This window comes from Paramisgurnus dabryanus, chromosome 4 (genome assembly GCF_030506205.2).
Source record: "Paramisgurnus dabryanus chromosome 4, PD_genome_1.1, whole genome shotgun sequence".
NCBI classification, from domain to species: domain Eukaryota; kingdom Metazoa; phylum Chordata; class Actinopteri; order Cypriniformes; family Cobitidae; genus Paramisgurnus; species Paramisgurnus dabryanus.
Genome location: NC_133340.1, coordinates 45,005,669 through 45,031,841, shown reverse-complemented (window position 1 = coordinate 45,031,841; position 26,173 = coordinate 45,005,669). Strand labels below are relative to the sequence as shown.

Sequence of the window (26,173 nt, the reverse complement as noted above, 5' to 3'; positions counted from 1 at the left end):
ACAGGCGGTTCGGTCAAACCCGGCATAATACACATCGACAGATGCGGCATGAGGTAAGCAATCCATAGACATCAAGATCATAATTTTCTGACAAACAGTTCAGAAGTTATGGGCAAAAATAGCCTATTTTATTATCTCATGACCCATAGGTGGCGCTGTCACCAAATTTGGCATGGACCCCAAGTTCATGGTCCACATTTAGTGTACCAAATTTCATTTCAATTGATCAAAGAATGACTGAGCTACAGCTTCAGAACCATTTTTGCGTCAACCTTGTTAAGTTTGCGCATTTATTACTTTTGAACAAAGATAAATATCAAAATTCTGTTCAGTCATTTCTATGCGGCTTACTCCAAAGATCATCTGTGCCAAATCTCATAAGAATTGAACAACATTTGAAGGAGGAGTAGCGAAAAAATGGAATACTGTACATTTCAAAATGGCCGCTACTGTAATGGGTGGAGTTTTACTGTAAGGTATTAAAATCAACAAGCATGAGGAGAGCAATCACGTGTACTAAGTAGAATTTTCATAGATCAAGCGGATCAGAAGTTATAACCCTTTGAACATTGAATTTTTGAACTGCTGGTGGCGCTATAGAGTTAGTACTAGAGACCCCATTTTTGGTCACATGACTTTTTAAGACCACCACTACAACTGTGCCAAATTTCATCATTTTCCTATGTACGGTTCATAGGGCTGCCATAGACGCCTATGGCTAAGAAGAAGAAGAAGAAGCAGAATAATAATAATAATAATACTAACAATTACAATAGGTGTCTCAGCACCTTCGGTGCTTGACCCCTAAATATAGCTGCAAGCAGCGATTCGGGGCCAAGCACCTTTAGCGCAATGAGCACCCAAAGCACAGCAAGCAACATAGAAGGTATCAATAACCCAATGCTCACTGACCACCCAAGGTGCATCAAGAACACAAAGCGCAGCAAGTACCCAAAGCGTTGCAATGACAGAGCAGAACCACCGCAGTGCCGAGCAGCAACAGGAAACATGGCAAAAATAGAACATATGTGAACTACAGACAGGTCAAGAAGAACAGGTGGGAAAGAACAAAACTTTAATAGAAGAAACTAACACCTGCCTCAGGCTGGATTCAAACCCATGAACTCAGGATCTCTATGCATACGACTTAGACAGATGTGCCACTCAGTAGACACAGCTCAAGGAACAGCAGAAAAGAGCTTACATGCCATACAAAGAATTCAGAAGTTATAAGCAGTTCTATAAGAACTGTTATAGTTTATAACCCCTAGGTGGCGCTATTCTCTGATTTCCTCAGGACATCATGTCGAAGCTCCCTACCGATTTTTGCGCCGATATATCCGATACTTCAAAAGTTATAGCAATTTATCACAAATTTCAAAATGGCGGACAGACGGTTCGGTCAATCCCGGCATAATACACATCGACAGATGCGGCATGAGCCAAGGAATCCGTAGACACCAATATCATAATTTTCTGACAAACGATTCAGAAGTTATGCGCAAAAAGAGCCTTTTTTCCTTTCTCATTACCCATAGGTGGCGCTGTCACCAAATTTGGCATGGACCCCCATTTCATGGTCGACATGAAGCTTACCAAATTTCATCTCGATTGATCAAAGAATGACCGAGATACAGCTTCAGAACCAATTTTGCGTCAATCTCGTTAAGTTCACGCATTAATTACTCTTGAATAAAGACAAATATCAAAATTCTGTTCAGTCATTTCTATGCGGCTCACTCCAAAGATCACATGTGCCAAATCTCATAAGAATTGAACCAAATTTGAAGGAGGAGTAGCGAAAAAACGAAATACTGTACATTTCAAAATGGCCGATACTGTAATGGGAGGAGTCTTACTGTAAAGTATCAAATTCAATAAGCGGGATGAGAGCAATCACATGCACTAAGTAGAATTCTCATAGATCTAATGGATCATGAGTTATAACCATTTGAATATTGAATTTTTGAGATAATGGTGGCGCTATAGAGTTACTGCTAGAGACCCCATTTTTGGCCACATGACTATTTATGACCACCACTACAACTATGCCAAATTTCATCATTTTCCTACATACGCTTCATAGGGCTGCCATAGACTCCCATTGGGGAAGAAGAAAAATTTACTAACAGAAACAATGACCAATATAGCTGCAAGCAGCAATTGCGGGGTCAAGCACTTTCATCGCAATGAGCACCCAAAGCACAGCAAAAACCACACGAAGCAGCAAATGTGCAAAGCGCAGAAAGCGCGCAATACAGAGGCCGAACCCGAAGCAAAGCAAATGCAGAGCAGAACCACTGCAGTGCGGAGCAACAACAGTAAAGATGGCAAAAATATAACACGTGTGGAAAACCAGACAGTTCGAGAAGAACGTGTTAAAGTGAACACAAAAGGAAATCTCAATAAGTGAAAGTAAGAGCTGGGATTCGAACCCATGACCTCAGGTTCCCAAAGCACAGCAGTTACCGCATGCGCCACTGAGTAAACAATTAAACCACTGAATTGGTGTTTCCAAGCTATAGAATAGAGATTTAGAGCTGTAAACATTGATATCCAGCAATTACCAAAAGTGCAGAAATAACAACAGAGAGCACAAATAACTGAAATACAATGTATAGTATGAGATTCACAAAACTTAAGTGAGAAAAAAGTTAAGACAAAATATCACTGCACATGGGATTCGAACCCATGACCTCCGAATCTCATGGCATGTGGTTAACCAGATGCACAACTCAGCTAACACAGCTCAAAGGGCAGCAAAAAAACAGCTTAGGTGCTGCAAGGATTGACATGTGCCAATCAACACAGATGCAGAACTGACAGTGCAGAGCAGAACTAACAGAAATACAATGTATATGAGAATCAAAAAGCTCAAGTGAGATTGAAGACAAGAAGATCATTCTGTATAGTAATGCTATACAATGTAATATACAGTCACATTAATTTACTATGACAAATAGACAATGTCACAGGCACGGTCAACTTTGGAGTGGTATTTCTAAGAAAGAGAACAGAATATCAAAAATCTGTTCGGTCATTTCTGTGTGGATTGCTCCAAACATTATACGAGCAGTACCTGGCATAAAATAAACAAAATTTGTAAAAGGAGTAGCGAAAAAATCATCTACCATATGCTTTACAATAACACATGAACAGAATGTTGGAAAATGACAAACGAGGTATCGTTGCAATCGGCATAAACCAGTGAATACAATTTCACAAAGAAATTAATATCAGACAAAGTATTCAGAAGTTATAAGCAGTTCCATAAGAACTGTTATAGTTTATAACCCCTAGGTGGCGCTGTACTCTGACTTCCCAGGTACCTTCAGGACATCATGTCGAAGCTCCTTACTAATTTTTGCGCGGATATGTCCAATAGTTCAAAAAATATAACAAATTATGTGAAATTTCAAAATGGCGGACAGGCGGTTCGGTCAAACCCGGCATAATACACATCGACAGATGCGGCATGAGGTAAGCAATCCATAGACATCAAGATCATAATTTTCTGACAAACAGTTCAGAAGTTATGGGCAAAAATAGCCTATTTTCATATCTCATGACCCATAGGTGGCGCTGTCACCAAATTTGGCATGAACTCCAAGTTCATGGTCCACATGAAGTGTACCAAATTTCATTTCAATTGATCAAAGAATGGCCGAGCTACAGCTTCAGAACCATTTTTGCGTCAACCTCGTTAAGTTTGCGCATTTATTACTTTTGAACAAAGATAAATATCAAAATTCTGTTCAGTCATTTCTGTGCGGCTCACTCCAAAGTTCACCTGTGCCAAATTTCATAACAATTGAACCAAATTTGAAGGAGGAGTAGCGAATAAACGGAATACTGTACATTTCAAAATGGCCGCTACTGTAATGGGTGGAGTTTTACTGTAAGGTATTAAAAACAACAAGCATGAGGAGAGCAATCACGTGTACTAAGTAGAATTTTCATAGATCAAGCGGATCAGCAGTTATAACCATTTGAACATTGAATTTTTGCACTGCTGGTGGCGCTATAGAGTTAGGACTAGAGACCCCATTTTTGGTCACATGACTTTTTAAGACCTCCACTACAACTGTGCCAAATTTCATCATTTTCCTACGTACGGTTCATAGGGCTGCCATAGACTCCCATTGGGGAAGATGAAGAATAATAATACTGACAGTTCCAATAGGTGCCTCAGCACCTTCGGTGCTTGGCCCCTAATAATAATACTAACAATTACAATAGGTGTCTCAGCACCTTCGGTGCTTGACCCCTAATAATACTAACAATTCCAATAGGTGTCTCAGCACCTTCGGTGCTTGACCCCTAAATATAGCTGCAAGCAGCGATTCGGGGCCAAGCACCTTATGCGCAATGAGCACCCAAAGCACAGCAAGCAACATAGAAGGTATCAATCACCCAATGCTCACTGACCACCCAAGGTGCATCAAGAACACAAAGCGCAGCAAGTACCCAAAGCGTTGCAATGACAGAGCAGAACCACCGCAGTGCAGAGCAGCAACAGAAAACATGGCAAAAATAGAACATATGTGAACTACAGACAGGTCAAGAAGAATAGGTGGGAAAGAACAAAACTTAAATAGAAGAAATTAACACCTGCCTCAGGTGGGATTCGAACCCATGAACTCAGGATCTCTATGCATACGACTTAGTGGATGCGCCACTCAGCAGACACAGCTCAAGGGGCAGCAGGAAAGAGATTACAGAAATGCAAGCATTGACATATGCCAATCAACCAAAAATGTAGAAATGACACCGCAGAGCAGAAATCACAGAAATACAATGTATATGAGAATCAAACAGCTCAACTGAGATTGAAGACAAGAAGAACATTCCGTAGAGTAACGCTATAAAATGTAATATAAAGTAATTAACTATGACAAATAGACAACATCACAGGGACGATCAACTTTACAGAGGTTTTTCTCAAAAAAATTCCTAGGTGCAAGAAAAATCTGTTCAGTCATTTCTGTGCGGATTGCTCCAAACATTATACGAGCAGAACCTGGCATAAAATAAACAAAATTTGTAAAAGGAGTAGCGAAAAAATCATTTACCATATGCCTTACAATAACACATGAACAGAATGATGGAAAATGACAAACGAGGTATCGTTGCAATCGGCATAAACCAGTGAATACAATTTCACAAAGAAAATTAATATCCGACAAAGTATTCAGAAGTTATGAGCAGTTCTATAAGAACTGTTATAGTTTATAACCCCTAGGTGGCGCTGTATTCTGACTTCCCAGATACAATCAGGACATCATGCCAAAGCTTCCTACCGATTTTTGCGCCAATATATCCAATACTTCAAAAGTTATAACAATTTATGACAAATTTCAAAATGGCGGACAGGCGGTTCGGTCAAACCCGGCATAATACACATCGACAGATGCGGCATGAGGTAAGGAATCCGTAGACACCAATATCATAATTTTCTGACAAACGATTCAGAAGTTATGCGCAAAAATAGCCTTTTTTACTATCTCATGACCCATAGGTGGCGCTGTCACCAAATTTGGCATGGACCCCCAGTTCATGGTCGACATGAAGCGTACCAAATTTCATCTCGATTGATCAAAGAATGACCGAGATACAGCTTCAGAACCAATTTTGCGTCAATCTCGTTAAGTTCACGCATTAATTACTTTTAAATAAAGAAAAATATCAAAATTCTGTTCAGTCATTTCTATGCGGCTCACTCCAAAGATCACATGTGCCAAATCTCATAAGAATTGAACCAAATTTGAAGGAGGAGTAGCGAAAAAACGAAATACTGTACATTTCAAAATGGCCGCTACTGTAATGGGTGGAGTCTTACTGTAAGGTATTAAAAACAATAAGCATGAGGAGAGCAATCACGTGTACTATGTAGAATTTTCATAGAGCAAATGGATCATGAGTTATAACCATTTGAACATTGAATTTTTGAGATGATGGTGGCGCTATAGAGTTACTGCTAGAGACCCCATTTTTGGCCACATGACTATTTATGACCACCACTACAACTGTGCCAAATTTCATCATTTTCCTATGTACGGTTCATAGGGCTGCCATAGACACCAATGGCTAAGAAGAAGAAAAAAGTACAATTCCAATAGGTGTCTCAGCACCTTCGGTGCTTGACCCCTAAATATAGCTGCAAGCAGCAATTGCGGGGTCAAGCACCTTCAGCGCAATGAGCACCCAAAGCACAGCAAAAACCACACGACGCAGCAAATGCGCAAAGCGCAGAAAGCGCGCAATACAGAGCCCGAACCCGAAGCAAAGCAAATGCAGAGCAGAACCACTGCAGTGCGGAGCAACAACAGTAAAGATGGCAAAAATATAACACGTGTGGAAAACCAGACAGGTCGAGAAGAACGTGTTAAAGGGAACACAAAAGGAAATCTCAATAAGTGAAAGTAAGAGCTGGGATTCGAAACCATGACCTCAGGTTCCCAAAGCAACGCACTAACCGCATGCGCCACTGAGTAAACGATTAAACCACTGAGTTGGTGTGTCCAAGCTATAGAATAGAGATTTAGAGCTGTAAACATTGATATCCAGCAATTACCAAACGTGCAGAAATAACAACAGAGAGCACAAATAACTGAAATACAATGTATTGTATGAAAATCACAAAACTTAAGTGAGAAAAAAGTTAAGACAAAATATCACTGCACATGGGGTTTGAACCCATGACCTCAGAATCTCATGGCATGTGGTTAACCAGATGCGCAACTCAGCTAACACAGCTCAAAGGGCAGCAAAAAACAGCTTAGGTGCTTCAAGGATTGACGTGTGCCAATCAACACAGATGCAGAACTGACAGTGCAGAGCAGAACTATCAGAAATACAATGTATATGGGAATCAAAAAGCTCAAATGAGATTGAAGACAAGAACATCATTCTGTATAGTAATGCTATACAATGTAATATACAGTCACATTAATTTACTATGACAAATAGACAACGTCACAGGCACGGTCAACTTTGGAGTGGTATTTCTAAGAAAGAGAACAGAATATCAAAAATCTGTTCGGTCATTTCTGTGCGGATTGCTCCAAACATTATACGAGCAGTACCTGGCATAAAATAAACAACATTTGTAAAAGGAGTAGCGAAAAAATAATCTACCATATGCTTTACAATAACACATGAACAGAATGTTGGAAAATGACAAACGAGGCATCGTTGCAATCGGCATAAACCAGTGAATACAATTTCACAAAGAAATTAATATCAGACAAAGTATTCAGAAGTTATAAGCAGTTCCATGAGAACTGTTATAGTTTATAACCCCTAGGTGGCGCTGTACTCTGACTTCCCAGGTACCTTCAGGACATCATGTCGAAGCTCCTTACTAATTTTTGCGCGGATATGTCCAATAGTTCAAAAAATATAACAAATTATGTGAAATTTCAAAATGGCGGACAGGCAGTTCGGTCAAACCCGGCATAATACACATCGACAGATGCGGCATGAGGTAAGCAATCCATAGACATCAAGATCATAATTTTCTGACAAACAGTTCAGAAGTTATGGGCAAAAATAGCCTATTTTATTATCTCATGACCCATAGGTGGCGCTGTCACCAAATTTGGCATGGACCCCAAGTTCATGGTCCACATGAAGTGTACCAAATTTCATTTCAATTGATCAAAGAATGACTGAGCTACAGCTTCAGAACCATTTTTGCGTCAACCTCGTTAAGTTTGCGCATTTATTACTTTTGAACAAAGATAAATATCAAAATTCTGTTCAGTCATTTCTATGCGGCTTACTCCAAAGATCATCTGTGCCAAATCTCATAAGAATTGAACAACATTTGAAGGAGGAGTAGCGAAAAAATGGAATACTGTACATTTCAAAATGGCCGCTACTGTAATGGGTGGAGTTTTACTGTAAGGTATTAAAATCAACAAGCATGAGGAGAGCAATCACGTGTACTAAGTAGAATTTTCATAGATCAAGCGGATCAGAAGTTATAACCCTTTGAACATTGAATTTTTGAACTGCTGGTGGCGCTATAGAGTTAGTACTAGAGACCCCATTTTTGGTCACATGACTTTTTAAGACCACCACTACAACTGTGCCAAATTTCATCATTTTCCTATGTACGGTTCATAGGGCTGCCATAGACGCCTATGGCTAAGAAGAAGAAGAAGAAGCAGAATAATAATAATAATAATAATAATACTAACAATTACAATAGGTGTCTCAGCACCTTCGGTGCTTGACCCCTAATAATAATAAGAAAACCATCAATTGCAATAGTGGCCTACCGCCCTGCGGGCTTGGCCCCTAAAAATGCTGGGTTGTTTTTAACCCAGCTGGTGGGTTATTGTTAATCAACCAACAATGTGTTCTGTCTAATAGTTACCCAGCCCTGGTTTAAAAACAACCCAGCATTTTTAGAGTGTATTGCAAGAACTACAACTGACCCAAAAGTTTATGAATATCTGCGCACAAAAGAAGATATTTTGATAAAGGATGATAAGCACACAGTTAATGGCACCCATTGAATTCCATCGTATTTGTTTTTCCTACTATGGAAGTCAATTGTTACAATCAGATGTGCTTATCAAAATATCTTTTTTGTGTTCATCAGATAAAAGAAATTCATACAGGTTTAGAACAACACAAGGTTGAGAAAATTATGACCGAATTTTCATTTTTTGCCTTATGCCAGCTCTTATTTTTTAGGACAAATTTTACCAGGATTTTCGTCAAGATGCCATTCAGATGGATAACAGTTTGTAGGATGTCATAGCGGATATAAAATAACAAAGACCACAATTATAACTGACAGGAAAGACATTGTCCTGATGAAGAGTGTCATCCTTTTAAATGTTTTTGAGTGTCGCAAGGTTATCTTTTTCATTTGATAACTTTCCACTAGATGGTACTGTTGCAAAAATTACTTTTTTTAATTAATCTGTGCGCTTCAGAATGCGGACTGAAAAGCAGTATTTTACTGCACTCTAATCTGGTATTAGGTTCTGGCTTTTGAAGTGGTTAATATAGCTACACTCTAAAAAATTTAGTTTTCAACCCAGCGTTGTGTCAAAAAATGAACGAACCCAGATAATGGGCTAAATTAACCAAGAAAATGTTTATATGGTTTAAAACAACCCGGCATTTTGAGTTGAAACAACATAGCATATGTTAAATTACAACCCAACGGACTGAACTCGTCCATTTTTGATGCTGGGTCAAATAAAGTAGTAAAACTGAAGTTCATCATGTTAAGTAGAATTTCATTCTTTTCTTATTTTCCTGGCCAATCATAAAGTGCATTTTATCATAATTCCTCCCAGACTGCTGTTAGCATTGCATTGTGACCGAATCTTTCCAACATTGTAAGAAGCATCATAATTCTGTCCGACATCAGAGGTATCCAGACCAATCACAACATATATTCAAATTTATATCAATTAATCATAAAATGGCTGTTACGGCTGCTGTTGTGCTGTTTTTTTTGTTTTATTTGTGTCTCTCCTCTTTTCTCTCCGTCTTGCTTTTACTTTCACAGAGTCTTGCCATTGGTTGGCCTTCTGTCTGTTACCGGTGTTCCTCTGACGTCATCTCCAATCACATCCATCCTTCTTCTATAAAAGAGTGCGGCAGACCACCGGCGCAAGCTCCTGAACGCGCTCTGATATTGTGCGGCTGATTCTTTACTTGTATGTCTGTTGCGTTGCTGTCCACAGTGCGTTGTTCCCCCCACTCGAGTTTTCTTTATTGTTTTATGTCTGTGGTTGGGAAGTGGACAGGTAAGAATGTCGCGCGATATACATCGTGCACACGCAGTCTGTTTTCCACTGTATTAGGCACACTAGGTAAGGGGCGAGCACCACCCACTGTATTTTTGTGTTAGAGAGCGTAGATTAGTCAGGGCGTCCTGGACGCTGAAGAACCTCTCTTTGTTTTCATTGTGTAGTCAGCGTAGAAGGGCTAATCAAAGTCAGACGGGGTTTTTGTTTGTTATTTTCATTCCTTTGGCCGCCGCCCATGTCCCTTCTCATCCCTCTCTCTTTCATGTGGGTTTTTGTATATGCTAATGACAAGTACACTGTATATATTTTTCTCACTTTTGCATATAACAGTTCACTGTAAATACTGTAAATAAACATACAGCTTTATTTGCACTGCATCAATACTGTTTGCTTGGTTTCTTCTTAATGCTCCACACCTTTCATAAATGATATAATGTTTCCGACCCCCTTTCCCCTTGACTTTCATCTGGGGTCGTAACATTACGTGGGGGCTCGTCCGGGATCATAAACTCATTTTCCCGAGTCATATTTTTTTTTTCATAAAAAGGTGTTGGTAGCATTGAGCTTGTTAAGCCAGGACGTTGTGACGTTGGTTACTATAAGGTTGATACGGTTTGTTGGTATGTGCGTGTGATTACTGTAAAGGAAAACATGGCCTCGTTTGATTTACAAACATTTATTAATAATCCAGGAATAGAGCAAATTAAGAAGTGCAGGAAGGATGATTTGATTGCCATTGCTAATTATTTTCAAATCCCCATTTCAAAGCAGTCTCTTAAAAGGGATATTAAAAGCATTGTTGTGAGTCAACTTTTAGAATTAAAAATTTTGGCAACACCGGGTGCGGATGGCGGCGCAGGAGTCGGCCCTGGTAGCACTGCCGACACGCAGCCTCTCCATTCGGTGGGGGAATCGAACGAGGTGCAGGCGGCGGCTGTGACTGAGGCGGAGGCCGAGGCCAAGGCTGCTTTGCCGCCCTTTGATCCGTTCTCCCCTGCTTCCACTGGGTCCGTAGACGGGGCGCGACTGAGAGTCCGTCTGGCCCGATTGCAACTAGAAGCGCAGGAGAAGGCACAGGCGCGTCAAGCTGAGATGGAGCTGCGTCTAGAAGTACGCAGATTGGAAATTGAGGCTGACACAAAGGTTAAGTTACGGAAGCTTGAATTGGAGGCGACGAAGGTTGCCGCTAGTCCGGTTGCGCAAACTGCTGATATACAGGATATATTCTGATACTCCTTCACTGCCGCGGAATCCCCCCTCTGTTGCATTTGACGTGAGTAAATGTATAACTCTGGTACCCCCGTTTAGGGAGACTGAAGTTGACTCATATTTTAATGCTTTTGAGCGCATAGCGTCTTCTCTTAACTGGCCGAAAGATGTGTGGTCTCTTTTACTCCAATGCAAATTAGTAGGAAAGGCTCAGGAAATTTGTTCTGCTCTTTCGTTAGAAGAGAGTTTAATTTATGAGACTGTCAAATCTGCGATCCTCCGTGCATACGAGTTAGTCCCTGAAGCTTATCGTCAGAGGTTTAGAAACTATAAACGAAATGGCAATCAAACATTCGTCGAGTTTGCACGAGAGAAAAGTATCTTGTTTGACAAGTGGTGTGTAGCTTGTAAAGCTGCGGATTATGGTTCATTGAGGGAGTTAGTATTACTGGAGGAATTTAAGTGCTGCGTACCCGAACGTGTCGTAGTTTATTTAAATGAACAGAAGGTTTCCTCCTTGTCCCAGGCGGCTGTAATGGCAGATGAATTTGTGCTTACGCACAAAAGTGTTTTTTCATCTGTGCGCCAGGAGAAAACTCCTGTCTCGTCTTCACAGACGCAACCCGTTCGTTCAAAAACTAGTGTTCAGCAGCCGAGAACCGACCGCGAATGTTTCTATTGTCACAAACAGGGACATATTATTGCAGACTGTTTAGCCCTTAAACGAAAGCAGCAACAGCCAAAGAGTGTTGGACTTGTGAAGTCTATTCCTGACTTCCCGGTACCTGATAGGGATGCTTGTGATGGTAGTTTTAAACCATTCCTTATGAGGGGTTTGATTTCTTTAACGGGAAGATCAGAAGATCAGAAAGAAGTTCAGATTTTAAGAGATACAGGTGCTGCTCAATCATTTGTTGTTTCTGACATTTTGCCTTTGTCGGATCTGTCCTACTGTGGTTCTAGTGTACTGGTGCAAGGAATTGAAATGGGTATCGTTAAGGTTCCGCTGCATCAGGTGCACTTAGAGTGTGACATTGTTACAGGCTTTGTTAAGGTTGGTGCGCGTTCTTCTCTGCCCGTTAAAGGAGTTACGTTTATTTTAGGCAATGACTTAGCGGGAGGGAAAGTGTTACCTATGATGGAAGTGTTGGATGTTCCAAATATGTCTTCTAGCTCTGATGAAATGTGTAAGTCTTTTCCTGAGGTGTTTTCAGCGTGCGCCGTCACGCGTGCACAGTCGCGTAAGACGGGCGATGAGGTTGAGCTGTCTGACACTTTAGTAGCTCCCTTGTTTGTGGAGGAGGTGTCGCCTCCTCAGTGTGTTTCTGTCATGCCCCCGGATAAACCTTTAAACTCTGCTTATGTTGGTTCAAAGATCGGCTGTTCTGACTCTCTGAAACTCTCTATCACCCGAGAGCAAATAGTTACAGAGCAACGGAACGACCCGAGTTTAAGTAAATGTCTCGCATCTGCTGTTGACTCAATGGCTATGAAAGAGATAAATAGTACTTATTTCATGGAGGATGGTTTGCTTATGCGCAAGTGGTGTCCGGATGTATCTGACTCGGAGTATAATGCTGTGTTCCAAATTGTTGTGCCCACCGTTTATCGCCAACAGGTGTTATTTCTTGCTCATGACCATCAGTTGTCCGGTCATTTAGGTATAACAAAAACGTACAATCGTATACTTAAACATTTCTTTTGGCCGGGTTTAAAGAAAAGTGTCGTAGAGTACTGTAAAACCTGTCATACATGTCAGCTTACCGTAAAACCAAACCAGGTTTTTCCGCCGGCTCCTCTGGTACCTATCCCTGTGATCGGTGAGCCGTTTGAACATGTAATCGTCGATTGTGTTGGCCCCTTACCCAAAACTAAGTCCGGTAACCAGTTCCTTCTCACTATCATGTGCACCGCTACCCGATTTCCCGAAGCCATTCCCCTCCGTAGAATTACTGCTCCGGTTGTCATTAAAGCTCTTGTAAAATTTTTCTCTACTTTTGGTCTCCCTAAAATTGTCCAAACCGACCAGGGAACAAATTTCTTGCCTAAACTATTTACTCAAGTTCTAAAGTCTCTTGCCATTTCCCACAGATATTCCAGCGCTTATCACCCCGAGAGCCAGGGTGCGCTGGAAAGGTTTCATCAAACCTTAAAACCCATGCTTCGCTAATATTGCATGGACGTAGGAAAAGACTGGGATGATGGCGTACCGTTGGTTTTGTTTGCTGTGCGTGAGACAATTCAGGAATCTCTCGGCTTTAGTCCTGCCGAGCTTGTATTCGGCCATACTGTAAGAGGTCCCTTAAAAGTCTTAAAAGAGAAAATGTTAAACACTGAATCAAGCCCTAAGAGCAATGTATTGGATTTTGTATGTCGCTTTCGAGAGCGCCTGCATAAAGCTTGCTCTCTTGCTAAAGAGTCCCTTGCAGTCGCGCAGACGAGCATGAAAAAAAACTTTGATAAAAAAGCTTGTGTTCGCAGCTTTCAGCCGGGTGATGAGGTGTTAGTTTTGTTGCCTCTACCTGGTTCCGCACTGTCTGCTCGTTTCTCTGGTCCCTACCCTGTTTTGAAAAAGGTTAGTGAAACAGACTATGTAGTTGGTACCCCCGACAGAAAACGCCAAACTCGCGATTGTCATGTCAATATGTTAAAGGCTTATCACAGAACTACCCCTGTCACATCTGCAGATCAACCTGCTGCGCCCGCGGTCTCTATTGCTGTACCATGTGATATCATTCCCTCCCCCTGCGGTAAGATTGTTGCTGAGGAGGATGGTGTGGTACTAAGAAATGTCTCACAACAGTGTGCAAGGTTGTCAAACTCTGAGATGTTGAAAAATCTGTTGTCACATTTAGCTCATTTATCTGCCCAGCAATGTCAGGATATAGTGTGTCTCATTCGTGAGTTTCCACAAATTTTTGGTGACATTCCCACTCAGACTACTGTTCTAAAACACGACATTAAAGTGACGTGCTCTTATCCTATCAAACAACACGCATACAGGGTAAATCCTGTGAAGAGAGCAGTCATGCGTGCTGAGACTGAATATCTTGTTACTAATGGGTTAGCTATGCATAGTAGCAGTCCGTGGAGCAGTCCGTGTTTGCTTGTGCCTAAACCAGATGGAACCTTCCGGTTCTGCACAGATTATCGAAAAGTCAATGCTGTTACTGTGCCAGACTGCTATCCGTTGCCTCGTATGGAGGACTGCATCGATAATCTCGGATCTGCACGTTTTGTTACTAAACTGGATTTGTTAAAGGGGTATTGGCAAGTTCCTCTCACCCCCTCTGCATCGGAAATTTCAGCCTTTGTCACCCCTGATCACTTTTTACAGTATTCTGTAATGGCCTTCGGCATGCGAAACGCCCCCGCTACGTTTCAGAGGCTAGTGAATATTGTATTGTCAGGCGTTCCTAATTGTAACGCTTATCTGGATGACCTTGTCGTATATTCCTCTGAATGGTCCGAGCATATTTCTCTATTGAGGACGGTATTTGAAAAACTTGCATCTGCCTCTTTGACGTTGAATTTAGCCAAATGTGAGTTTGGACAGGCTACCGTAACATACTTGGGAAAAGAGGTCGGCCAAGGTCAAGTTCGACCGATCCAAGCAAAAGTTGAGGCTGTTGCCAATTTTCCTGTGCCAGAGACACGTCGAGAGTTGCGACGGTTTCTAGGGATGGCGGGGTATTACCGTAGTTTTTGTAAAAATTTCTCAACTATTGTTTACCCCCTTACAAATCTTCTTAGTCCCTCCAAGCCATACGCCTGGTCTGATGAGTGTCAACATGCTTTTGGTAACGTTAAGGCTCTCTTGTGTAATGCGCCGGTTTTAGCGGCACCAGATTTGAATTTCCCCTTTAAATTGGAGGTTGACGCAAGTGCGGTGGGTGCAGGTGCTGTACTCTTACAGGAGGATGCCTCGGGTATTGATAATCCTCTCACCTTTCTGTCTCGTATGTACAATCAAAATCACTGTCTCATGCGTTGGGCTCTAATTGTACAAAATTACAACTTGGAGATCTTTCATAAAAAGGGTACTGATAATGTTGTGGCGGATGCCCTTTCTCGTATTTGATTATTGTTAGTTTTTTTTTGTTATTATGGTGTTTGTTTTTTAAGGGTGGGAGTGTTACGGCTGCTGTTGTGCTGTTTTTTTTTTGTTTTATTTGTGTCTCTCCTCTTTTCTCTCCGTCTTGCTTTTACTTTCACAGAGTCTTGCCATTGGTTGGCCTTCTGTCTGTTACCGGTGTTCCTCTGACGTCATCTCCAATCACATCCATCCTTCTTCTATAAAAGAGTGCGGCAGACCACCGGCGCGAGCTCCTGAACGCGCTCTGATATTGTGCGGCTGATTCTTTACTTGTATGTCTGTTGCGTTGCTGTCCACAGTGCGTTGTTCCCCCCACTCGAGTTTTCTTTATTGTTTTATGTCTGTGGTTGGGAAGTGGACAGGTAAGAATGTCGCGCGATATACATCGTGCACACGCAGTCTGTTATACTGTTATACCACAAACCTACATACTGTTCCTTTAAGGTTTATTATATTTTATTATAGGATGAGATTAAGTTTTTGTGCTGTAAAAAATAATCTTGTTTATTCTATCTGTAAGATACAATGCAGTGATCTGTAGCTTTTTAGATTGCAGATATATGGTGATGGTTACTACAAAATGCACATGCCACATAATTTAGAATTTTTCTTGGCTCTATCACTGACATGTTTTAAGAGTTTAATAGATTAGTATAATCTGTTTAGGTGTATGCAGTATTCTTAGAGCCACAATGATCTTTATTCTAAAAACAATCCCAAACAGATTAATGGACACGGAATATATGAGAATGCAAAGAGATGTGTGATGGTGCATGGAGGTCCATTGAGGACCTCCAGATTGGAGACCAGACAATGTGAATGTGTGGAGGAGAATATTGTATTGTGTGTTGGGTGATTGAATAATGGAAGCCAGCTGTGATTGTTAACATGTGCTGAGAAAGCCTGTAGACATGACAGTAGACAGAAATTGTGAAATTTAAAAAAAATAAGGAACATAGGAACATCATTTCAACACATACTGTCAAACTCAAGAAGATTATACTTAGTAAACATTCTAGAAATGTGTAAATTCAGTTCTGGAAACATCAGCTTTGAGGTCAACAACATCTGTGTTTTTTAAATGCTTTTTTTTCAGAATTCCTACACAGCAGAGATAGGCTTAAATGATCCTGGATCATCATGTAAAACAAAAACAGCTCTAAGTATTGCAATGAAAACTCGGTCCTAAAGCTCGTCCATGTGTTTTTGTTCTAATTTTTTCAGCCTCGATAGGTTGTTTACATAAAAGTCCTAAACTCCCTCCTCTCCTTAATGGTGTCATGAGATTTTGTTAAAATGTAACATAAGTTTTTGTGACCCCAGAGTGCGTATGTGAAGTTTTGGCTCAAAATACCCTACAGATAATTTATTATAGCATGTTAAAGTTATCACTTTTAACCCATTATGGGTAAATATTGTACGAAAACAAAAATCTGAATGACTTATTTGTCACATGCATGAGAGATGGTTTATCAAAATAAAGTTACTGGGTTGTTCTTTTTCACATTTTCTAGGTTGATAGAAGCACTGGGGACCCAATTTTAGCACTTGGAAACAGTCAGATTTGACATCTTTAAGACTCCATGTCAATAAAAGGATACTACTAGTTTATTATTTTATACTCAACAAAGCCAAAATAATAGCACATCAATATTGTTTGGCAGGCAACTTTTTGTAAAAAAAATTACAGTAAGATAAAATGAAGTTAAACTGTAAGGTAAATAACTTGTAGAGTCAGTTTGATTTTTACTTAAACATTTAAGGCACCAAAATTTATTACAGTGTACCTGACAGATTTGGAAGCAGACTGAATAATCATAACAGACATTACAGATAATTCTGTTGTCTTGGCCTCAAATAAAAAAATCTGTCAGTTATTGGTCACCCTGCCATAAGGCAAAAATAAGTACATTGGGAAACAAAACATCAAAATTTTGGTCCATAGCCAGGAAACTCCCCAAACCTTCATCCTATTAAGAACTTGTGGTCAATCCTCAAGAGGTGGGTGGACAAACAAAATCCACAAAACTCCAAGGACTGATTTTGCAAGAATGGGTTGCTATCAGTCAGGATGTGGTTCAGAAGTTGATTGACAGCATGCCAGAATGAATTGCAGAGGTCTTGAAAAAGTACATTATGCTTTCCATAACTTAATGCAATTGTCAATAAAAGCCTTTGAAGACCATTACAATGGATATATTACAAAAATATATTATAAAAACACTGCAGACTTTGTGACAATTAATATTTGTGTTATCTCAAACCTTTTATCATGCTGTACTATATCAGTAGATGCTATATATCATAACATATGGCTTTAAATCAAATAGGTTTTAAGATCATGAAGGTATTAAAATTCAGTTAACTAATCCTATACCTTTGAAGGATAGTGTAGTTTCTTTGGTAAACACTGATAGGACGTATGGGAAAAGATGTGAGAAGTAGCCCTTGCGTTCACTACGCCTGTAAAGATGCTGTTGGTTATCACCTCTGTGTCATCTTCACACTCATCATATACGGTCAATGTGGTAAAGAATAGATCAAGCATTTTAAGTGGATCATGGTTGGAGGCATGATCAAAAAGCAAAAAAGCATGTTATGATTAACCTCCTGAGACCCAAGCTTTGATTTGTCTTTTTCAGATTTCTTTCAGCTTTGGGGTTAAGGAAGAACCAATAAATATAATAACCAAATATTTTTTTCAAACATGAAGCAGTGTAATTGTCCACGTTTGTGTACAACAGGTTCCAGTCAGATACACAGAATGAAGTATTAAGGTGTAAACAACAAAAAATGTGATGTCCACGTATGTGGACACACCAGGGATTAGATTAAAATATATTTAATTAATTAATAATCTTTCACAAATAATGTTTGATGATGTATACAGTACTGTACACCTGAAATTGAGCTGAAATGGACGTGTACAGTTCTCTAACTAAATACATTAGCAGGGAAAGTGTAGCAAGTCCAAATTTCAATATCACCAGGTCTTTCAGTGAACTCAAAAGCACACAAGGAATACATTTTATAAATCACACTTATATCCTTACTCTTTACATTTATTCAAAGTAATTCTTCACATTTATAATAATCTTTTATACATCTTTTTATATAGCAGATTTTATTTATGTTCGTGATTATTTCACACATCTGATAGTTGTTATTATTTGTTGGGATGTTGTTTGTTTTTTTAGGAATCACAAAAAATCTGACCTGACCCTACTGGACTGTTTAATCTAATTCAGATTACAAGCCCTGAGCAAATTCCACAAGTTCAGACACAGGTCATGCCTGAATAATAAATTAAATAAAAAATAACAGCATACACTTTAGATATAATTTTTTTATTTCAACATTTGTAAAAACTATATTCTTACAGTTAACAATATTAATTTAGCATTTCAATATACAAAATTCACAAAAACACAGTCAGAACTTAAAAAAATATTGGTACAAATAAACGTTGTGTCTTAATGTCCATAGTACATAAAGTATGTTACATCTGTGAAATGCTTACGTTAAATATATAAAGACTTTTGCTTAATAAAACCTGTTTAGTATATTGCTGTGCTACACAAATACTGGCATACCAATTTTAGGTATATGATTTACACAAAAAACACACTCTAAAACATGCTGGGTTATTTTCAACGCAGTCTTGGGTCAAATATAAACTTTAATATAGAAATATTCTGGATTGATTTAAATTAACGGCTGGGCTAGGCCCTTTTTGACCCAACGTTGGGTTAAAAACAACCCAGAATTATTTAGAGTGTATGGCATGCATGTTAAGGTTTATATTATAGTTCACAAAAAAAAACATGCTCTCTATTTAAATGATGGAACTTATAATTTAAATAAGTAGCAGAATGACTATGATGTTGCTTGAATACAATCAGACTTTGTTGCGGATTTGTCTGGAATATTAGGCATAGCCTATTCCACTGCTGCACTGATGTTGCTTTGTTGTGTAAATGGCCCATTTAAGGCCAGGCTTTGTTGTGTTATATAGTACATGTAGTGTATGAGACTATCAGCCTGCCATCCATAGAGTAAAGGGAATAAGGATTGTAGGTACTGTGGTCGAAGGTGCCAGACCAAAGCAGATAATGTACACCACTCCCAAAACAACAGTTAAAGCCACACTTCTCTGGTCTCTTATGATTGATTTCAGACAGCAGCAGAACTGCAAAAACAAAAGAGAAAGAATTGAGTCCAAATGTAACTGGTTTTCAACATTACTGTCAGTGGGTCTTCAATGCACTTTAAATTGGGCTATTTATTTTTGATGGAAAATAAATATTTTGAGGTCATTTTAATTGTTGTGTAGCCGAACAAGCTAAATTAACTCAATTTTCCATTCAATCCAGACCAAATTATTATTTTTTTTTGTTATTTACATGATGTAAATAACATTTTGTGAAAATATAACCTTGGTAACTTTAATACTGAAAGTCTATGTCCAAGATTTTAATCAATGTGAAATGAGAAATCAATGAGAAATCAATCTAAAAATGCTCCTGTACTTGAACTTTCATAAATAGATTATACAATTCTAGCCAATGGACAATATTACATCGTTTTACAATATTAAATATGTACACACACATAAAAAAACAGCTATTATAAGCGGTTGTATTTTCCTGTGATGACGTAAACTCACCCTGTCTGTCTGCTGGCTCACAGGTGTCCCGTACCTGCAGTACGTCACGAAATGTTCGCAATTATTCCACAATAAACTGTATTGGATGGAACCGATCTGTTTTTCGGCTCTCCTGGCCACGTCCTCGTTTGCCAGTGCTTGCCACTTTAACTGCATGTCCATATCATTGACCAGAATCTGAGCTCCGTACGCGAAATCCTCAACCGAATCAACACGTACACTCGCGCTTCTGTAAATGCATCCTAAAATGAGTCTTTTGTTGCTGACGACTGGTTTAATCAGTTGTTTGTTGCTGGTTAACACAGGCATGATGTCGGGCATCAGGTGCGCCACTCTGTTCTCGCCCAGATAGATACCGTAATGAGTGAAGAGCGTGCGCGGAACCTCCAGCAGATCTCCTCTTCTGAACACTGAACTTCTCACCGCACACTTCTCTTCCTCTTGCCATAGACTTTGAAAAAGTTTAAAGTTAGAGAAAAGCATGAACTTCTCAAATAGAAACGTCAGTGAGTCTAGCATTTTAGTGTTTTTATTGATTTCTAGATGAAAGTGAAGTCTTTTAAATTGATGGAGAATCTATATATAGCATGTGTTTGAGGAGTGAGGAGGTCCCCGGGAATCTGATTGGCTGAAAGTTACATTCCCACACACTTGCTTCCCTTTTTTTAGGTTTAATCAGAGTGCAAATCATTTTAACTCTAAATTTAAACAATATTGAAAACAAGTTAAATTCACTTAATTTGATAAATTAAACTGTACCTAGTCAGAAATGTAAATTAATAGTAAGTTGGCTTTTAAAGCTAATTTGATTATATTCAGTACTTTACTTAAGTCTACTTTACTCCTTAAACTCTGATTACTGTTGTGTTGTTTAACATAAAAAAATTGTTTTTTAGAGGTGGGACTAAAATGTCCTTACAAAAACTACACCAGCCATACTAACGTATTTAAAATTATATTATTGTTCTATACTTTGAGTCTCTGGATAGTTTAACACAAGAAATGCACTTTAAATAAATTTACATTACATTTACATTATAGTGCTTACATCTTGTAATAATGGAGATAGACAGCAGATCCAAATGCAATGGAGATGACAAGACACACTTGGGAAGACAATAAGTCAAGGACCAATGGAACAAAAGAACTACAAATGACTGCAGACATTGCAGACAAAGACATCACTTCAAAATAAGAGACATGGACTTGGGAAACACAAGACAGGACTGTTACAGAGCTTTACATCAACCACAGATCTCTATGGTAAGCATTGATGTCATCATTTGCAGAAAAAATACATACCAACTTTGCATCTCAGACATTTTTGGCAATTAAAGATTATGCCCCCAATTTAGTTGTTTTAAAATGTGAACCATTTTGCATATTGTATCCCGTGTCCTACTTAAATTTGACTAAAACTTTGGTTCCATGTGATTTATAGACCATTTTGCAAGATGTAAACAACACAGAAGCACTTCCTGTTTCAGTTTTTTTTAAACACTGAACAAAATATTTATTAATATTATAACAAAATACAACAAACAAAAAATTTAGAACTGAATCATGTACTGAAATGTAAACTTAAAAACTTAAAAACAACAGGAATTCCTTTTGGACCAGTGTTGTTTACATCTTGCAAAATGGTCTATAGTTGTAAGAAGTGCACTGGAATTACTATAAATTCAGAAAGGAATGCTGAAGTTGTGCAGTGCAATCTCCTTTAGGTGTTAGTCTGCAAATTTAGTAGCTTAACATGTTGGATTAAATGAAGAAATTTAAATATCTGGCTCCACATGATATTTCATCTCAGTCACTAAGGAGAAAAATTAAAGCACATCTAGTCTCTCAAACTTTTGTTTTTTTTTACAAAGATAGTCCTAAATAATGACTTTACCTTTTTTTGGTCTATTCATCCTAAAAATGCACAAACATAAAAATTTTATAAAGTGTTATTTTTCTATTTTCTCATTTTCTTTATTCTTGCTGTGCCTTTGTTTTTGTTTTGTAAAGCCATTTGTTTTCTCCAAACTCCTTGGCAACTGTGATTAGCAGGCAGTCTGAGGTCACAAGATCAAATGTGAAACTTTGGTCACAACAGAACCACACTCAGAGTGGCGGCCACTGAACTTACAATGGCCTTGCTACAAGCTCCCCTTATAAATTCACTGTGATCTCATATTAGACTTGCCAGATAAGAGCACTCATGAGAAAATAAATATTGTACAACACAAAGGAATGACTTTCTTAAAGTTATCCTTATAGGGACTTCCACAAATCAAACTTACAGAAGAAATAACATAAACCTAAACCCCAATCAAAACTAAACACATCCCTACATTACATACATTTTTGTAGCTCCAGATATCCCTGTCTTCCTGAAATGCGTTGATTTTGTAGAAAACGCATGGATTTGAAAAGCGCTGAGTTCCTGATTGGCCAGCTAATCTGTATGTTGTGATTGGCCTGAATAACTCTGATGTCAGCCAGAAATGTAATGCTCCTTACCATGTTTGAAAGATTCGGTCACAATGTAATGCTAACAGTGGCCGGTTGCATAAACATAGCCGTGACGTTAAGACTGCGTCTTAAGAATGATTCTGACTAACTAGCAATTAGTTAGTCAATTAGGGATAATCAGTCTTATTATGTGGATTTGAATTAGACCAATCTATCTTTCTATGTAACAAAACAGTTATGATCAGTCTTGAAGAAAAAAATTAAAAATTAAAATTAAAGTTTTATGCAATCGGCCACAGGAGTTAACTTACAGGCTGTGAGTCCAAGCAGGAGGAATTATGATAATGTCGGTCTTGTCTATGTCAACAGGCCCAGGAAGTAAACTGTTACCTACAATCTGTGTATTTGTTGTACTGTAGTCCAAGAAAAGAGATTTATATTGGAAACCATAACTCGCGTCATTGTTTTCTTTGGGGTATGTACCTTTTGCATATTATTAACATGTACTAATACACTTACACACCAAAAGAAATTTAAAAAGCATGAATCGGACGATAGTTTATTTTAATGCTTTAATGCATTAGGAGTGAAGCTGGCACCAAAAACCAATTGTACATTGTGTTCTACTCAGTAATTACACACAAATAGTATGTATACAAGATGTATTACAGGTATGGAGTAATTAACTTTTTCTGTTGTTGTTGTCAAAGCAAGACAAAACTGTTGGAGAAAGTTTGCTGATTGATTATGAATGTGTTACTGTGCAAGCAAGTACATAAAATACTATAGTAATGTAATTTGATGTTTGTACTCTACATCAGTGGTTCTCAAACTTTATCAGTGTGTCTTGTGTAAAGTGCGTCCCTTTGCGGCCCCCCTTGGGTATGGTGCATCTCATTGCGCCCCCCCCCCCCAACAAAAAGTATGACATAAAATATTCTAAAACTTACATTTTTAATTAAACAAAACATATTAAATGATATAACATAGTGCTGTTGGCTAGTAGCCTTATTTTTCTGAGGTTAAATTAAGGTAAAATTTATGATAAATAAATGTATTTTGTAAAATTCCATAAAACTTGGGCCCCCCGGCACCATCTGGTGGCCCCCCTGGGGGTCTGGCCCCAGTGTGAGAACCACTGCTGTGCATAACTGTTTTGTTATCCATTTCTTAAAACTCTCTATAAAGTGTTCTTACAATGTCCTTAAAAATGAATTATTATTTAACTACTTTTGGTTTTATGTGTAGTAATCACAAATGTTTCATAGGCTTATTATAGTAACCATGGTTTAACCATTAGTTTTTATATTAAAGACTATAAAATCCACCATAAACATTGTTGCTAACATACTAAAATCAAACCATGGCTAATTTCCTAAATGCTTGCGAGTAAATTTACAAAGAATTAGGAAGAACAATTCATGACAACATGCACTGTAAAAACAAAACAAAACAAAACAAAACAAAACAAAACAAAACAAAACACAACACAGTATAGTACATCATTACTAGTAGCATCATGTAATGGATGTAAATGTTGTTTAACCGTAAATTCACATGACCAAACAGAACAGTTACTGTAAGCTTTGCATGATCTAAAAGGTTTCAACTTCTTTTCTATTATTGTTTACCAAATTGTGCACTGTAGCTTAACTGTAGCTTAATTTAGTCCGTTTTTATATCAAATAACCTTAAACTGACCCAAAATACTTCCGGACATTTGAAAATGCAATGACCTCCCATGTTCACTTCAATGGTTAAGACATTTCTTATCTTTTGTTTGGAAGTCTGCAGAGTTGGCAGGGTTCTTCTTGGGACTTGTGAAATGAAAGCAGCTCTCCATCTGGTTTTAAGAGAAGTTCAGGCAGAGTTCAGGGCTGTTTAAGTTTATATACATTGTAGTTCATTTTTAGGTCAGGCTTGTTTTTGTTGTGTACTACATTCAGTGTTGTTTTACACTACAAAATCAGGTCAGATTCTGGTCAGTTTAATGATGTTATTAATGAAAACGAACAAAGTTAAGAAACCTTGTAATAAATCCAAATTTCACTCTTTCTGCATGGACCCACTGCCCCAGTAACCTTGACAAAAAGCTTTGAATACACATGGGAAAGCCTCTTTTTGGTCGGCTGCATTTGCAACTGGACTGTACCATTATCGGCAGGGGTGTAGCTTACAACTGGCCATGGAGCCACAGCGCTATCGTGTTGTAAAAGGCCTATGGCTGATCTGACCATATTTATCTCCTCTATGTATTACACATTTAAAAAATATATTTTCAATAATAATACTGTGTGTTATTATTTATCTAACCATCTAACCTTGGTTGTCGTTTTTTTTCATAGATGGCAATGCATGCCAACAGCCTGGATTGTTATCCAAGATATTACGAGGTGGCGGGAGTTGTTGGTCGCAACTGAGGTGCCCTTGAGCAAGCCACCTTATCCCCAGTTGCTCCCTGGGCAGGCGGGCACTGTAGGGATAGCTGCCCACAACTCCAGGTGTGTGTATGTTCATGACTTGCAGTGGGTGTGTTCAATACTCACTGGGATGGGTTAAATACAGAGGTCACATTTCCAGTATGCGTTCCATAATTGACAACCATGTTACTTTCCAGTTTGTTTTCTTTTTTAATTAACTTTATTTTGGGCATGGGTTTCCCTGTTTCAGTGAGAACACCGAAGGTTGGCTCGTATGTCGGCTTGCATCCTCTGTTTTGGTGCTACAAGATTGCATGATTATGGAAGGCCATTAGTGCAAAAACGTCTCAAAACAGTTTTTTTAAACCCTCCTCCACCGCCTCGATAGCTGATGTTGCAGAGCATCAGCTGTCAGCCTATCACTAGATGTTTTTCTGTAAACCTGTGTTAGGCTAGGCCCCACACTTTGTCCCCTATTGGTAGGGATTCCCAAATCGTCCGTAGTGATCGACTAAAAGGGAACGTCTTGTTTACGGATGTAAACCTCATTCCCTAAAGGAAGGGAACGGAGACATCACGTCCCATCGCCACATTTGCTGTTCCATTTCTGTTACCAGGCCGGCCACTGATGCTCGGCTTTCTCAGGAAAAAATATAGCAGATTTGGTAAACGCACCTGCCTCTCGTTAAATACTTGTGCAGCGGGGCGGCACAGGCAGATGCAAATACCCGCACACCAAGTTCATTGGCGTTTTGTTCGTTTCTCAAAGTAGACTGGTCTCTGAGAAGAGGTTCCCAATTTGTTGGTCATGACGTGATGTCTCCGTTCCCTTCCTTCACGGAACGAGGGTTACATCTGTAATCGAGACTTTCCCCTGTATGTTGCCCTGTCCTGCTTGTTTGTTTCTATAGTTACCATGTGTTGCCATGGTCACTGATTTGCTCCACCCCCTTTTTACCTTTTTTAGGGTGAATTACTCTGAACAAAATTATAATCGCAACACTTGTTTTTGCCCCCATTTTTCATGAGCTGAAGTCAAAGATCTAAAACTTGTCCTATGTACACAAAAGGCCTATTCCTCCCAAATATTGTTCGCAAATCTGTCTACATCTATGTTAGTGAGCACCTCTCCTTTGGACTGGCATATATGACAGCATGTTGCAGTTCCTGCCAATATCCAGCAACTTCACACAGTCATTGAAGAGGAGTGGACCAGCATTCCACAGACCACAATCAACAACCTGATCAACTCTATGTGAAAGAGATTAGACGTGAGGCAAATGGTTGTCACGTCACACCAATTCTTTTTTTTTTTTTTTTGCACATTATCTCAGCAAAAGACATTTTACAGCTCATGAAAAATGGGGGCAAAAACAAAGTGTTGCATTTATAATTTTGTTGAGTGTACAAACAGCATTTTTACACCCTTGAAAGACACTTCTGGTAGGGGACGTAGCATAACAGTCTTTATCCAAATAAAGAGAAAATTACATTGTTTTTCATTGCTCTATTCACCTAGTGTATAGGGATGGTCACTTCCAATTGG

General features: G+C 38.9%; 1 protein-coding gene across 2 annotated transcripts in view; it reads right to left on the bottom strand.

Annotated features, from left to right (window-relative positions):
• Window positions 1-20,287, bottom strand: part of lrata (lecithin retinol acyltransferase a) — a 41,071-nt gene extending 20,784 nt beyond the window's left edge. The window contains exons 1-2 of one of the 2 annotated variants that reach the window (XR_010527746.2): window positions 19,751-20,287; window positions 18,981-19,273 (exon numbers count right to left, since the gene is read on the bottom strand). Coding sequence is in view for 1 of the 2 variants with exons in the window: in XM_065254786.2 (XP_065110858.1) it covers window positions 19,121-19,273; window positions 19,751-20,269 (672 nt within the window). In the remaining variant the exon portion in view is untranslated. Of the gene's footprint in view, window positions 1-18,470; window positions 19,274-19,750 lie in introns of those variants that run through there. The other variant, XM_065254786.2, reaches the window with a different exon arrangement.
• Window positions 20,288-26,173: the final 5,886 nt, after the last annotated feature.